The sequence below is a fragment of the Equus caballus genome, chromosome 19 (assembly GCF_041296265.1).
Source record: "Equus caballus isolate H_3958 breed thoroughbred chromosome 19, TB-T2T, whole genome shotgun sequence".
Taxonomy (NCBI): Eukaryota; Metazoa; Chordata; class Mammalia; order Perissodactyla; family Equidae; genus Equus; species Equus caballus.
In genome coordinates this window covers 33878537-33895120 of record NC_091702.1, presented here as the reverse complement: position 1 = coordinate 33895120, position 16584 = coordinate 33878537, and the positions used below count along the sequence as shown (strand labels likewise).

Here is a 16584-nt window from a genome sequence, read left to right as displayed (position 1 = left end):
TAATATGAAAAAAAAAATCACTCTGTTGGTGATTATTTAGCTAGCTCACAGAGGAGATATCAATAAAACCAAATGTTTAATTTGTAAAGACTCACAAAATGATGTAAAAAATAACAATTCCAGGTTCTTTATGCATACTTAAATTTAAAAAGCAGAAGTATTAATAATTAGGCTCTTCATAAATATTTTTTAAACGTGTAATTTCTTAACCTTTGATTTTTTGCCTTTTATATCAAGGCTAATAAAGACGAACATTGCTGGAAAGAAGTTATTCTACACATTAATTCCTAAAAAGAGAGTATTTCTAAAATTTAACCTTAATGATTAAGTACAAAGATCAGTAGCCCCACTGGAGCCCTATCCCCACTGACCTCTTCTGAAGGGGCCACATTCCGTGTTCCATTACAAGCAGCAGTTACCATGGGCTTTGTGTTCAGCTGGAATGGGAATCCAAATAAGCTGGCAGCATTGTAGAGACTGGTTTTCACTTGGTGAATAAAACAATCTAGACAGGGTAATATAGATTACATATACCTATAAATATAGAGTGATAAACTTCTGGCAAAAAAAAAAGATTATATTACAAAAAGGCCTCTTTCAGTGTTTACTAGAAATTCTGTTTTCAACCGTTGAGATAAAATTATAAAAATAATTTTTCTCCTACCTGAATAACTGGAATTCCAGCATTGTGATTTTTTTGTAAATAAAATATCTGGGATACTACAAAAACATGAAACCATCACTTTAGCAAATCACAGAGTGATTCACAAAAAAAAGTCCTAAAATGACAACTTTTAAGAAATGCGTTCTCCAGAATATAAAATTCTTTACCAGAGAGAGAGGGGCAAAACTTAACCTGAAACGACTAGTCACTAGGTATGACAGAATCCTACAGGAAGCACTATCATTTACTCACTGGTTTGTCCTTCCTTCCTGGGCAGGTAACAATACAGGTGTCCTAAACAACTACTCACGAAGTGCCTATTATATCTTGGCTATGCCCAGGGTAGAAATTAGTGAAGGATAAGATATGCAGCTCTTAAATATCTACGATGAAACAAGGCTATCCCTCTGCTACTGAAGATGTGCTGGAAGATCTCAGTCTCACCCCTCCCTGCCACCAAAAATAAAGATTACAAAATAAGTAAGTAAATAAATAAGGGGAAGGGGAGATTTTAGTGCTTTCCTCACTTCCTCCTTTTATCACACTACCCCATTCTCACACTTCCTACACTGCTGATTTGCTTTCTACCATTTCCTTTCTATTTCCTAATTAAGGGTATTTTAGAGCACTAGGTTTGAGGGAAAGAGACCATCATCCTAGCCACATTCCACTTTAGAGAAAAATAGCCTGAAATTGAAATGGTGGCTGTTAAGCAACAAGCAGTCCAGAACATATAAGATATAAAATACTTTCCAGAATGACAGGGGAATAACTTAAACACCATGAAGGATGTGATAGCTGGGTAAAGCAGAATCCAATTTGAAATAATTTGTAACTAGAGAATACTTAAAAGTACCAAAGTTTCCAAATGACTTGTTTCTCATTTTAGGAATTAAAGAGAATTCCAGGTTATCCCTCTAATAATGTAGAGGGACATCACTTCCATTCTGCTGTGCTTGAAGTGGGAGGAAAAAGAACTTTAGGAATTGGTGCTGAATCCACAGACTGTCATCCAGACCCTAGAGGGCAAGAGGTACTCTTAATAAGCTAAAAAGTATTATAATATTTATTTTCCTAACAAATTTTGTCAAAATCTGAGGATGCCCCAAGATTGTCAAAAATCTCACTGACTTAAAAAAAAAAAGGAAGGAAGGCTTGCCTTATTTGTAAAATGGGGATAAGACCACCTTATTTTCCTGAGACTAGACTATGAAATCTCTTAAAACTCCTTTTATCTGTAAGATCATGAGTCCGCAATTCTAAGGTGCTCCTTTTTTTCTTTTACCCTTCCTCTTTTTCTCTCAAAAGCAACCAATAGACTTGTACTGTCTGATGCAGTATAGCCGGTAGCCACATGCAGTTATGTAAGTTCAAATTTAACTGAAATTAAATTCAGCTCCTCCGTTGCACTAGCCGCATTTCAAGTGTTCAGCAGCGCTCACGGGAGAGAGCTCTATCAACAGTGCTGCTATAGACCTTGACAAACTCTGCCAATAAGTGTTATCTCTGCTTCCCCCTTGGCTTAGGTTCCCTTCTATAGTTTCCATTCAGAAAATCATAACACATATTTCATGAAAATCATGGAAGAGATATAAAAGTCCATGAAATAGATGATTACCAGGAACCTTCTGCAATACTAACGTCAAAATTTTTTCTACCACACATACTTATTTATTTATATTTTTATTTAAAATTGACTCACTTTTTTTGCTAAACAAATGTATTTGTAAAGGTCATTTTATATGGCTACTGTTAACATAAAGCGACATCATTTGTCTTATAAAGAAATGAAAACACAACAATGCTAAGTTCTAGTTGAACCTGTTAAAAAAGGGGAGATTAGCACATATTAGACAAGTATTGAAGACATAACTAGCATTAAATTAAGATTTTTCTACTTAAAATAATCAGAAAATTAAAAATAACTGAAAAGGATACAACTTTTTTAGCATATAACATAATTCAAATGTTACTTAATGCTATGAACTTTGAATCTCCTAAAATCATTTCCTGAATTGGTATCTATCCTGTGCTTTGGGAAATACTGTCCTAATGAATTTTGTATAAATTCCTCGCATTCAATGTCCTCTACAATCTGACCTATCTCTCTATTGCCAACTTTTTCCCTGAGTTCTAGTCACTATTTCCTGAATTGCACAACTTTCCCATACTGTTCCCTCTGCCTAGAATGCTTTTCCTTCCTATCCATCCTTCAAGACTCATCTCATGACATACTAGCCACTTCATCAAATATTTACTGAGACTCTTAACCAGCTGAAAATTGGACAGTATTTTGTTACTACTTTTCTTATTTCACTTATAATATCCTCACTGACATTAGTATTATTTATGTACCTGTCATATCCCCCCACTATATAATCACATACCCCTACAACTGTAAGGTTCTTAAAAACAGAGACCCTGACTTACTCATTTTTGTACTTCCTGTAGAACCTAACACTTTGTTAGCAGTAAGACATGCTCAATAAGTACTCAGTGGATTTGAGTGAAACCTTAACATAGACATGTCCACTCTTAACTACCACATCTGGACGTAGATCCAAATTCATTCATTTTTGAGAAAGAGGAAATTATTATTATGGTATTCCATTGTGCTTTTTCCTTTTACTCTAATCTAGCTTTATTCTCTTCTACCAACTGACGTCTAGCCCTTCAGATATAGGGAAGTAAACAATTTGGGGCAACACATTAGATTGGTTCACTCAGCTATCTGAACGAGATAACTCAGTTTGAAGCAGTTTTCACAATGTTTTCTCCTCAAATTTAAAAAGCACCTTTTCTTTATAGGAAGATTTAGAATTTTAAAATGCACATTCAACATATAGGCTTATTTATCTGGAAAGATACTTTAGTCCCCGGTAACAGTAGTTACCTCTAGAAAAGATAACTGAGTAGCAAAGGGACAAGAAACAGACTTCCTTTTCACTGCATATACTTGTTACCTTTTGAATTTTGTTCCATGCGTATATTTTTCCTATTAAAAAAACTAATTTTTAAAATTAATATTCAATACCTAATCTTGGTCTTTTGGCTGGTATTTCATCAGTGTCCACTGTAGACAACAGAGTGCTGATAAAAGAGAAAAGAGAGAAATATATATATGCACATATATATTTTTATATACACACATATCCACTCTATAAATAAACTTACTATTCAGACAACACAGCCCCCTCCAGCCCCTTGGTCATCAAATGAGATCCCACTGGTGTTTTAAAAGAGAACGCTACTCTGTAGTAGGCCTTTAGCATTTGAGGACTTCACACAATGATTTCAACTATTTGAGAGAGAACCAAAACTCCCTATCATATAACAATCTGTGATTTGGCTAAAGCACAAACTTGAAATTGGTCAGAAATCACTTAGCTAGTAAACGAACATAGGTAAGAGCCCAGGACTAGTTATTTCCTTTGTCTCTCCAGAAATGATTTTAAAACAACAAATAATTTCCTTTTCAAAGATGACACCCCCTCCCCCCCCCCCCCCCGCCTCGCCCATAATAAAGTCATTTTCTACTTCAGGTAGAAGTAGACAATATAAAAGGCCTTAAAAGATAGTTCTCAGGGGCCAGCCCTGTGGCACAGCGGTTAAGTGCGCACATTCCGCTTCAGCAGCCCGGGGTTCGCAGGTTTGGATCCCGGGTGCGGACAGGGAACCGCTTGGCAAAAGTCATGCTGTGGTAGCCGTCCCATGTATAAAGCAAAGGAAGATGGGCACGGATGTTAGCTCAGGGCCAGTCTTCCTCAGCAAAAAGAGGACGATTCGCAGTAGTTAGCTCAGGGCTAATCTTCCTCAAAAAAAAAAAGAGAGAGTTCTCAGCCAGAAAAGGTGTTCAATTTAACTGTATTTTTATCATGGACACTATATTACAATGGTAATTAAGAATTTGGGAATTCAGCAGTTTTTGGACCTATACCTTAAGAATGCTAAAGTTTCATGGTATACTCCAAATCATCTTCTAAAAATGATTATGACTGATCATATTTACAAAAAAGTGAACAGACTAACTCCCAGGGGAACCATTCATTTCATAACTTTAGTCATCCCAACAAGACCTCCTGGCTTCATTTTGACTGAAAAATGGCTCACACTGAGAAGAGTTGTTTTAGATTAAGGCTGTATGATAAAGAACAGGCTTTTTATCTCCAAACCACTGTTTCCCTGACTAGCAGGGATTCATAGCAAATAGAAAGGACAGGGGAGAGGGAATTAATATTCCCTTAATCAATAAATCTGTACCAAGTGCCTGTCACGCACCAGCCTCTGCACGAGACCCCCAGGGCAGAATAAACAAACTCTACCCTTCTATATATTAAGCATCCTTTTAGGCACTTTACAACATGTTCCAAAATGATCCTTGTATCAACCCTACAGAAAGGTAGAAAGGAAGAATAAGTTGAAACCTTGCCCTCTCTGGAACACATTATGGAATTTAGCCAACAGCCAATTTTATCAATGACCTGTGTTCTCAGACTCATGTATTAATTATCTTATTCTCTCAAGCTCCAAGAAACCACCCTTCAATGATCTCGAGGCTTAATAAGAAATGAAATTAACACTTGATCACTAAAAGTTGGGGGGGGGGGGCTGTACAGAATTGGTATGGTATTTTATTCCCTAGATTAAATCTTAGGCAAGGAGGTAGACACCGTGAAATGGGACAAACCAAGGGGTAAATGCTAAGTCAGAACAGCTTTCAGTTTCCCCAAAATGCTAACTGAATTTTAGAGTACGGACTAGTGATCTTTTTAAAGGAATGAGGTACCTAATTTTTTTTCTCATAAGCTAATCCTAAAGCACAGAACCACTCTCCCTCCCTCCCATTAAGAAAACACACACACGCAGCTTAACAGCTGTTTCAGAACAAGACAGCTGCTGTCTCTTGGTGCTGAGAGAACAGTACCAGCAGTCAAAACGACTTTGGGCAAGCTATGAATCTGACTTCTCTTAACTGCAGTTATTACCCACAGATGACACTTGGGAGTGTGCTTCGTGAACAGTGAGCCACAACAAAGACAGTATTCCTTCAATTTGTAATTTTCAACCCAAGAGCAGCAATATACGATAAAGCCCCAGTTGCTGACAGCAACCAGCCCGGACTCTGACAGGAACATCAAAGATCCTAGCCATCACCGGCCACTCCAACGACAACGAGCTCGTTCCATCATCAGGAGTCGCATCCGCACAGAGCGGAGGGAGCGACTACGTCACCAGGACACCCGCGACCCGCAGCTCTCCGGCCTCGGCCCCCCAACTGTTTCGGCTGAGCAGGGCCGGGCCGGCTGGACCAGCGCCCCTCCTCGCCGAACCCGGGTGGGGGAAGGGAACGACTAGGCCGGCGCTGGGCCCCCTCTCTTCTCACCTGTTCGAGCGCCGCCTCTTCAGGAGGGCCCGGGCAGGGGGCACCGGCCGGTCACAGAGACGGAAAATGGTGCCGAGAATCCTAACCAGCCATTTGTACATACCAGGCCCAAGCAGCAGCGGCGGCCGACACACCCCGAGACGCAAACCCCAGAGCTGTCGCCGCCGCTGCCGCCTTCGCCGCCTCGGCCACCACCGCCAAGGCTTAGTCGCCGACTTGTGACGCGGCCAGAGGGCCCAGAGATACAACGTCCCCAGGGCTACAGGAGGCCCCCGCCCGCCACCGCTCCCGACGTCACCTCCTCCCGCCCGACCGGAAAGCATCTTCGTTCTCCATCTGCGCACGCGCAACCTAGGACCCCACCACCCGAGCCTAGCAACCAAAATGCCTGAGGGACAGTGCCGGTCCAATCGCTGACGACATCGAAGGGGTTGTGGGCGGGGTTTTCTTATTGGCGCAGCCAGTCGTGAGACGGCTTGCGGGACAAGGCCCACAGGCCCCACGTGAGGCTTCTCCATCTGGGAGGGAGCGCTCCGGTGGTCTGAAATAGCGTGGATGCTCAGTAAATGTGTTGAGTGCGCAAAGTAAAGGTAGGTCAGGTTACTTAACAGATGTTTGCCGTGGTAGGCGCCCTTTATTTTGCATATACCTTGTGCCTGGTACTTTACACGCATTGTCACCTTCATTTCTGCCAGCAACCAGAGGCGATGGGGAGTTTTTGCTCATTTTTAATAAATAAGGAAGTCGACGCATAGAGCGATTAAGTAATTTGCTTGAGGTCACAACGCTAGCTAGTGGCATAGCTAGAATTTGAACCGGAGTATGAGTACCAGGGCCAGCCCCTTGCCCTTGAGGTCAGCCTATGGGGGAGACAGTTACAAATTATAATAGCAAGTAACTGTCTGCTGTGATAAACGTGTATGCAAAGTGCAGGGGAAGGGAAGGGCAGAACTCAAGAAGTCTTCAAAGAAACTTAAGGATGAAAAGGTACCTGTGGCCTGCTAGTACTTACTATTCTCCTCCCCTGGGCTGGCAGGGAGCGCTGCTAATTAGTCTCCCTGTTATCTAGAGGTCACGCTTCTGCTTAAGAACAGAAAATGTCCCACTCAGTAATAGAAAATCCAGTGTCCCCCCCCCACCCCCCACCCCTTATACCTCTCCCCCACCCTCCACCCTCTGCCAGACAGTCCTGGGAACCCTCAAGGTTTCCATGCCCCACAGATGCACCCTGACTACGCTTGATCCTTACCTGTGATCCAGTTAAGACCAGATTTCCAGACTGGCTTGAACTTCAACACAGGCACTCCCTAGTACAGCCCTATCCTTTGCTCAATAAACAGTGTTCCAGAATTCTGCTGCAGGCCACCCCCTAGAGCTCCAGAATCACCAGCTCCCCACCTTTGGTTGCCACTACTCAGGCCTGGGGGGATGGGGGACAGTTCCTAGAGAGTGGAAGCAAATCCCAAGTGTGGACATAGGCCCCTCGCTTGGTTCCCCAAGCCATGCCTAACACCAGGCTGTTACTGAAAGTTTGGGAATAAGAGAATTACAAAGTCGAGAAGAAGATTGAAGTGGCTATTACAAGTACAGCTTCTACAGCCCATAGCCCATTGTCTCCCAAAAGGATTCTCCTCCCCTTGAGGTCATCTCTCCACTCAACATCTTTTACAAGCCACCAACAGAAGAGAATTTCCCTTCCACCTCTCCCCTAACCCGTTTCAGGCCGTATTCCCAGTAACAAAAGAAGACTATCGTTGGCATTATATGCAGAGCAGCTCACCTATGTCCCAACTATCCATTCCACTATAAGAATTGGTCTTTGCTTTTGCCAAACCAAGACCACTCAAGTGCTAAAAAGGGATTCTCCAAAACAAAAGAGCAATCTTCATTCAAAACATATATCAGAAAACTGTAAGCTGCTTTAGAATGGCAGCTCGTCCCAGGTTCTGGCCACCAAGATTTAAGAAATATTGGCATCAGGGGCCGGCCCCGTGGCCGAGTGGTTAAGTTCGTGCATTCTGCTTTGGCGGCCCCGGATTCCCCTGGTTCGAATCATGGGCGTGAACAGGACACCGCTCATCAAGCCATGCTGAGGCGGCATCCCACATGCCACAACTAGAAGGACCCACAACTAAAAATATGCAACTATGTACCAGGGGGGCTTTGGGAGAAAAAGGAAAAATAAAATCTTTAAAAATAAAAAAAAAAGAAAGAAAGAAATATTGGCATCAGATCTCAGAACACAACACATTTTTTTTTCTTTTCCTGCCTCGATAATAGCAGCTGCACATACAGAATACTGAACTGTCAGTAATCCACCAGGAAAAGTGGGAGGGTTTCACAATTACAGACCTCAGTCCAACTCCCTGGGCATCAGCAAACAGTAACTCATGAATGTGGCAACTGCCAGCCTCCCGCACACATACACCCACTTTGTGTCCTCTTAGTGTTTCTAGTTGCCCTCTGAAACAGAGGAAAAAAGGGGACTCAGACTTCCAGTCGCTCCCACCTGGGACTCGTCTGCCAGTTGATGCTTTCACAGTCCTGTCGTCCACAGTAGGGGCATGGGCCACTGCCCGTCCACTGGGCAAGGGGTGGGATTATCCATATCCCCAACCCCAACACTGCCGCAGCCAGTCCTGGACCCGGGAACTCTTCAGCGGAGGGCCAGAGGAGAATCCCAAAACCATATGGAGTAACAAGAACATTGAGATTTCTGCCCTTGCTTTGGATAACTTGCACCCTTGTACCGCTGGAAGGGCATAAAGTCATTGCTTAAGTTTTCGTAGGGAATTCTAAATGATTGCGCCAGTTTTCCTTGTCCTCCTGCTAAGATCTTCTCCTTCAAGCCTTTCCAGGTCCCCTCCCCCATCTTCCTCAAAACCTGCCTACCCTCCGCAAAACAGTGAAGACCCAGCCCTGAAGTCTATTCTTTAGTCTTGCAAATTTTCCCTTTGCCAGCATTCTTCGAATGTTAAGAGATTTCCTCTCAACTTTGTCTTTGCTGACCCCTGTCAGGACGGGGTCCTGGGCCATTTGATGGAATGGAGTAGGAGCCCATAGATGAGATGTTGTTGGTTTGGGCCTAACATGCATAAAATCCAACATAATTCACCATCCTGAAGATTAGTTCCCTTCTGGAGACCAACTCCTCTAGGACTCAAGGAAAACATGTCCTCCTAATGATGTGACTTTGATTCAATCTGTCTGATAATAACCTTGGCCTTATTATGCCAAAAGGAAGCACAGTTCTCTCTTGCCTGGATTTTATTACAAAATTTGCTCACATTGATTGCATTTGGTTCTGCCTGCCTTGTGGAGAAACAGCACCAGGCCCTATCTAAGCTTGTTTCCTAACCTGTAAAACAGAGTTCATCAAACTTGCCTCTCAGATCTGTAGGCCAATTAAATGTGTTTACATATGTGAAGGACCTCCTTCAATGCCCAGCAAAGCTAAATTCTAAATGTTTCTCTTCCGTCTCTTTCCTTCGTGTTTCTAATAAGCCGTTTAACTTGCCGGTTCTGCATCCTACGTTTTCCGCAGATCTGCCCCTTCCCTTCCGCAAACCAATCGGAGCTACTGTGGTTCAGGGCCTGATCATTTCTCACACCATTGCAATAGCCACCTCCTCTTCTACCTGTCACTCCTTTATCTGTTTTCAGGGTGATCTGTCTCTTTTTGTTGTTTAGTTGCCTTTTATTGTTAAGAAGGTAAGTTTATATTGTTCGTCTTATTTATTAAAGAAAGTAAACTTAAAAATGGTTGGGTTGAGGGGCCGGCCCGGTGGCACAGTGGTTAAGTGTGCATGTTCTGCTTTGGTGGCCCGGGCTTCACCGGTTCTTATCCCGGATGTGGACATGGCACCGCTTGGCGTGCCATGCTGTGGCAGGCATCCCGCATATAAAGCAGAGAAAGATGGGCATGGATGTGAGCTCAGGGCCAGTCTTCCTCAGCGAAAAGAGGAGGATTGGCAGCAGTTAGCTCAGGGCTAATCTTCCTCAAAAAAGAAAAAAAAATGGTTGGGTTGATTTCCCCCAGATTCCAGAGGTTTGTTCGGAGTGATCTGACTTAAAATATGGGGCAACCCTAAAATTGACTTTGGATGGCCCTAGGGAAAACCTCGAAAGGAGAGATAGGTATCTCTGGGAGCAGCTGAAACTGAGATGCAGCCAGAAGAGAAGGATTCCACCAGGCAAGAAGTACCCTGCTGAGTTAGACAGCATGAATTCCTCAGATGGGTCACGATGGTTCCAAATGCGAGCCCAAGTCAGAAGTCATGAGGATAGACCCTCCAAATTACAGGGGTGGATTTTTCCATCGAGTTGCTTCTCACCCAGACAATTCTGTGTGCCTGCTCCAGGGAATAAGTGTCTAATGAAAGTGCAGCATTCTCATGACCAATGCTTGGGAAGCCAGCTGAGTAAAAATAAAAACAGAAATCTGATTATAATAATATTTTAAAACAACAGTTTAAGACCCAAATAAATCTAAAATACATAGTACCAAGGATGTCAAATATTGAATATTCCTCCGAAATTTTTGTTGATTCCTTTTTGTTTAATTACCTTTTAGTAAGTAAAACCATTTTGCCTCTGTCTTGGCAGTGTGCATACAGCCCTGGCTAGAGCAGTCTCTCCTCAAAGTGTTTGAGCAGCTCGGTGAAAACAAGCAGTCACTGAATGCACTGGATGAGCGCTGATTTTGTTTAATACATTGTTTGTAAGAAAGTCATGGTTTCTAAAACAAAGTAGCTTTATTGCATGAAACATATTTCTTAGGCCAGAAAAGCAGTATGCCAAAAAAAAGTAGTATTCAGTTCCTGTTTTGTAATTAACTACCAAAAAAAGTATTCATATAATGATGTTAATAGGTTAACATGAATATATTATCTTGCATATATTAATATTTATTACATTTTTAATATAATATACTATTCTAGTATATATTATTTATGTTTATTTGTATTATTATGTAACAGTAATTTATGAACATATAAATAAGTGAACAAGAATAAAGCTGGGTTCCCACTGCCTTGAAGGTAAAATCCAATATCCTGAGCATGACACAAAGTTCTTCACAGCCTGTCTTCAAGTTATCTTATCATTTCCCTATTCTTACACACCAAACTCTCAATCCACGCTTCTTTCATGCCTCCAAGTTGCTCCCTCTCCCTGGAATGCCTTTCCTCCACCTTCTTCACCGCGTAGACTCCTACCTAGTCTTTTGAACTCAGCTCGAAAGGCACCTCCTGTGTGAAGCTTTTCCAATGGCTCCTCCCTCTGGGATTCCCATCATCTTACTGCTTCCTGCTTGGTTCTCCTCTGGAATGTGTATGCATATCTCTATATTAGTATTATCACTAATGTGTCTGTCTTCTTGAGGGAAGGAGACATCTCCTATTTTTTCCTTATTATTTTTTTAAATGGAAGCTCAAGAAATGTTCAATAAATGAAGGAATGAAGAAATGAAACAAATATATGAATTTGAGGAAAGTGACCCGGATCTCCTTGTAGAATAGGAACCGAGGGAACAGTCTTATCTTCCAGACTTGGCTCACAAGTGAGAGATTGCAGGGTCACTGATGGGGATAAGACAAAAGGATGTTACAGTGAGTCATATACCAGCTTGGAGCCCTAGACCAGGGCGGGAGAGAACATAGGTCATTGGTTGAAGCCAAGGAGAGCCATAAAACCACCTCCGCTCAGTTCCATTAACTTCCATACCTGTTTTTCCCGTCCACGAGTTTGAAAGCTTGCCTGGCCCTTTCTACTCTGCTGTCTGTAGCAAGTGATTTCTAGGTTAAAAAAAAAAAAAAAAAAAAGCCAGCACGTAATAGTAGATTAAAAATGAGGAAAATTGTGATATTCTTGAGTTATGATCATTTATCAGGGTCACAGTTTTAAGAAAATTGAGGTTTATTCACCCTTGACTAACTGATGAGAAATGAAGAAATAGTTTTCCTGAGAACACCTTTGAACAAATGTTAACATTCACATGGTTATGAGTGGGCCCAACTTTTGGAATTTTTAGAAACTTTTATTTTGAAATAATTATAGGTTCACAGAAAGCTACAAAAATAGTACAGGCGTGTCCCATGTACCCTCACCCAGTTTCCCCCAATTGTAACATCTTACATAACTAGAATGTACTATCAAAAGCAGAAAATTGACGTTGGTACAATCCACAGAGCTTATTTAGATTTTACCAGTTTTACATGTACCTATTTGTGTGTGTGCATGTGTGTGTGTGTGCGTGTGTGTAGTTCTGTGCAATTTTATCATCTGTCTAGATTCCTGTAACCACCACCACAAGCAGAAGACAGAGCTAACCCACCTCTCAAAGATTCCTCATGCTAGCCCTTTGTAGTCACATCCATTCTCCAGTTCTCCCTTCCTCTCCCCTCCCCCATCCTTTGGAATGTTTTATATTTTTTCATACTTGATATTTCTCGCTAACCCAAAAAACAGGGAATGAGTTCTCCCATTGATTCTTTTTTTTTTTTTTAATTTAAAGATTGGCACCTGAGCTAACATCTGTGGCCAATCTTTTTTTTTTCTCTTTTCCCCAAAGTCCTCCAGTACATAGTTGTATACATTCTAGTCGTAGGTACTTCTGGCTCTGCTATGCGGGATGCAGCCTCAGCATGGCCTGATGAGTGGTGCTAGGTCCATGCCCAGGATCCAAAATGGAGCACTTGAACTTAACCACTCAGCCCCATGGCCAGCCCCTCTCCCGCTGATTCTTGTGCTGTTTTGTGAACGCTGGAAGTAGAAACAAGCACACAGCTGGGAAGTTAGGGAACCTTCTGTGCCTACCAGCAGGAAAATCATTCTGAGTAACACAAAGAGGCTGCCAAACAGAAATTATTCTTATCCTATCATTGACTAGTTTCCAGGAAAATGTACATTGGCTCCATCTAGATAAACACTTGACATGGTGCTAAAACTGATATGAGCTCAACAAATATTTATCAGGCAAGTACACTGATCCAACAGGGAGCAATGCGTTCCATAACAGGTTCCTAAGAGAATGTGAAACAATTCTCTATTAGTTCCAGAGAGCAGTTGTTTTCTAATTAGTAAAGCTTATTACAAAATGGAAACATCAAAAAGCTAGCAGGTCATATATTCGGTTTTCCTATTTCTGTATCCTTAACTTATTTCTCCAAGCAGGAGATGAAAGACAAAAATAAAGTGCTGACTAAAGTCATTTATCTGAAACATCACTGTTGTAAGGTGGCCTCCATTCCTAAAATCCCAGAGATTCTCCACTTGATCCCTCTTCTCAGCATTGTGCAGCCCACCTTCTGATGGCAGGGAAAGGTGTAGATTGTGTGACCAGTCAAGTAATAACAATAGTTACTGAGTGGTGAATGCGCTTACCTTGGTAGTAGGCACAGTGCTAAAAGAACTCTATTTGTAATATCTCGTTTAATTCACATAACAACCCTGGGAGATGTGTGGTTTTACTACCTTCATTTTACAGTTGAGAAAACTAAGAATTAGAGAACTCAAATGTTTTGGTTAAGACCACACAGCTAGTGAGTGGAAGATGTGGGATTTGAACCCAGGTCAGTGGACTACTGCTAGGGAATGTTGGCTTTCATTAGGTTTGAGGTGTGACAGAAATCTGTGTACTTTTAAAAGCCCCTCAGGTGATTCTGATGTACTGATTCCTTGGGAAGCATTGTTATAATCTATTTCCTGCAAGGAATCCCCTGCTATTCAAATGGAATGCAGACACAGAGAACTGATAAACTTAGATGAGAGATGCTGTTATTTCATAAACACATAGTTCAGGTAGACAGGGCTAAAAGACTAGTGGCTTTTGCCTGATGCTTTGGGTGAAAACGTATTCTTAAATTGTCTGTGTCTTTATTAATTTATCTTTCAGCTGGTCAGGCCACCACAAGCCTGAGTAAGTGTTGCAAGCCCTTCCACCAGAAAGGGAATTAAATTACCTTGTAGCTGTGGGAGCACAAGTTTAGTTACTTCTAACAGTGTGGTGGATAGATTCAGGCATTGTTCTCTAAAGCTTTTGCATTTACTTTTCCTTAAAAAAAAAGCAGGGAAAGAAGAACTAACAGAGTAATAGAGAAATGTGAGCTCCGGATAGGAAGAAATAAAAATATGTATAATACCATAAAAAGTTTCCTTCAATCTGAAGCATGTTTTGGCAAATATAGGTATATGACTGGACTTGAAATGCTCTTAATAAAATCTAACGACTGCCCTATGAGGAATGAGTCTGCGAATTAACATAAAAAGTAGTTTTGTATACACAGGCCAACAGAACACTAACCGGATTTGTTTCATTCATAAGAACAAGAGGGGGAAATATCTCAAATCACACTAGATTTCAACACACCCAAGCCAAACGACTAATAAACCACCCACAGAGAATGAAACGAATTTGAGCTCGTCACTCTGCAAATACATATTATGACGTTAAGATATGCATAAAATTGTGTAAGACAGAAACATACCTGATCTTTTATTGAAAAGGGGAGGAGTCAAATATCTTGAGAGGGATGGGACCTGCCCACAGTTCCTCAGGAACTTCCTGTTGTCACCACACCTCTGGATTAGTTATCTGGGCTCTCCCAGAGCGAGGCTCTCAGTGGAGACTCTGAGGCGCTGAGAAGGAAGTCGTTCTCTGGTGAGTGTGACGCGCTCGCTCCAGTTTCCACATGCTGAAATTATACTTCTTCATCAGTTTGATGTGCTTGGTGAGACCAGGTAGGTTATTTACGGAATGCTTGTCTTAATTATTTTAAAAACATTTTAGCATTACTATCATTTTGCATTTTACCATCCCAGTTCCTTCAGTGGACTTTTAAAGTTTCATGTGGTCATTTTTAAAGAAAGAAAATTGGGTTAAATGAACTTTCTAATTCTGAAAAAAAAAAAATTTTTCTCGGTAATAAAAGAAATTATTATTCCTTTGAATTAACTTATTCTTTCGATGTACAAAAATTAAACATGCTGAAAAATCTCGAATAATGTTGTCTTCTTTCCTAGTTAAATTTTCTGTGCCTTTCCACCTTTATGAAATAAGATCATTTATTTTCTGGAAATTTTAAATTTAATTTTATTGTAATATCTAATATCTAGAGGGTAGGATTTCATAGCTTTCTTGCATTGAGGGCTTATTTAAATTACTCTAACAGGAGCCGGCCCAGTGGCTCAGTGGTTAAATACGCACGTTCCGCTTCGGCGGCCTGGGGTATGCTGGTTCAGATCCCGGGTGTGGACATGGCACTGCTTGGCAAGCCATGCTGTGGCAGGCGTCCCACGTATAAAGTAGAGGAAGATGGGCATGGATGTAAGCTCAGGGCCAGTCTTCCTCAGCAAAAAGAGGAGGATTGGCAGCAGCTGTTAGCTCAGGGCTAATCTTCCTCAAAAAATAAATAAATAAATAAATAAATTATTCTTACAGAAAAACATGATTTTATACATGTAAAACCCTTAGAATGGTGCCTGGTATATTGATAAGTTAAAAATTATCAATCATAATGAAGAAATTAAAAAAACAGTAATGTACATAGCAAGGTACCAAAAACAAAATGAAATGCTTTTTTTTTTTTAAAGTCAATATTTCCCAGCCTTTTTAGGAATTCATTTCTTTTTCACGTAGCTTATGGTAGTAAAGATTGGTACAATTGTTTTGAAGGGAAACATGTTATATATTAGGAGTCATAAAAGTGTTCATGCCCTTTGAACCGTTGCTGGGCATTTTTTTTAAAGAAATAAAAGAAAAAAACCCTCGTACACAAAGACAATTCTATGTGTTGCTTATAATAACTTGCAACTAGATACAACAGAAATGTTCCCACATACAGGCATGGATAAAGTACAGTATATCAACTCTTTAAAAAATGTAGCCTTTAAAGTAATTCCGGGGGCCGGCCCCATGGCCGAGTGGTTAAGTTCGAGCGGTCAGCTTCTGCAGCCCAGGGTTTGGTCAGTTGGGATCATGGGTGTGAACATGGCACTGCTCTTCAAGCCATGCTGAGGTGGCATCCAACATAGCACAACCGAGGGACCTACGACTAGAATATGCAATTGTGTACTGGGGGGCTTTGGGGAGAGGAAAAAATAAAAAATAAAAATAAAATAATTCTGAAGCTATGCAGAAATGTGCAAACACATTTATAAAGTAATGCAAAGTAGAAAAAGCAGAACTCAAATTTGTAAATAAACTAAGATTACAATTATGCTAAAATCATGTATGTAAGCCTGTAAATAAAGTTTAGAAGGGAAATGGAAAAATTAAAATAATTGTATTAGGATTTCAGGCCAATAAATAAATTTTTCTTAATTTGTGCTTTTGAAGTTGATTTACTAGTAAGTTAAAATTATAGTAGTGTTGACATTTTTTAACTGAAAACTCAACATGTTAAAGTGCTTTTTCATTGTCATTTTTAAATTTAAAAAATGAACATAAATTTAGAGATAGCTTAAGGGGAGTGGGGACTAACTCTACCACAAAAACCTGATGATGATTCGTGGGTACTTTCTTCCAGTCTCCCATTCT

The 16584-nt window shown here is 40.9% G+C and overlaps 2 protein-coding genes and 1 long non-coding RNA gene across 4 annotated transcripts in view; 2 read left to right on the top strand and 1 right to left on the bottom strand.

Annotated features, from left to right (window-relative positions):
- Nucleotides 1-6449, bottom strand: part of SENP2 (SUMO specific peptidase 2) — a 41023-nt gene extending 34574 nt beyond the window's left edge. The window contains exons 1-3 of one of the 2 annotated variants that reach the window (XM_005601859.4): nt 6048-6449; nt 3699-3754; nt 372-505 (exon numbers count right to left, since the gene is read on the bottom strand). In XM_005601859.4, the coding sequence (XP_005601916.3) occupies nt 372-505; nt 3699-3754; nt 6048-6370 (513 nt within the window). In that variant the 5' untranslated portion in view covers nt 6371-6449. The remainder of the gene's footprint in view (nt 1-371; nt 506-3698; nt 3755-6047) is intronic. The other variant, XM_001498854.7, reaches the window with a different exon arrangement.
- Nucleotides 402-6147, top strand: LOC138918973 (uncharacterized). Its single transcript, XR_011428782.1, has 3 exons — nt 402-1144; nt 1554-1697; nt 5656-6147. It is a non-coding gene; the product is annotated as an uncharacterized lncRNA (long non-coding RNA).
- An 8157-nt stretch (nt 6450-14606) lies between the features above and the next one.
- Nucleotides 14607-16584, top strand: part of LIPH (lipase H) — a 48829-nt gene continuing 46851 nt past the window's right edge. Inside the window, exon 1 of the mRNA XM_014732788.3 lies at nt 14607-14786. Within this exon, the coding sequence (XP_014588274.1) occupies nt 14738-14786 (49 nt within the window). The 5' untranslated portion in view covers nt 14607-14737. The remainder of the gene's footprint in view (nt 14787-16584) is intronic.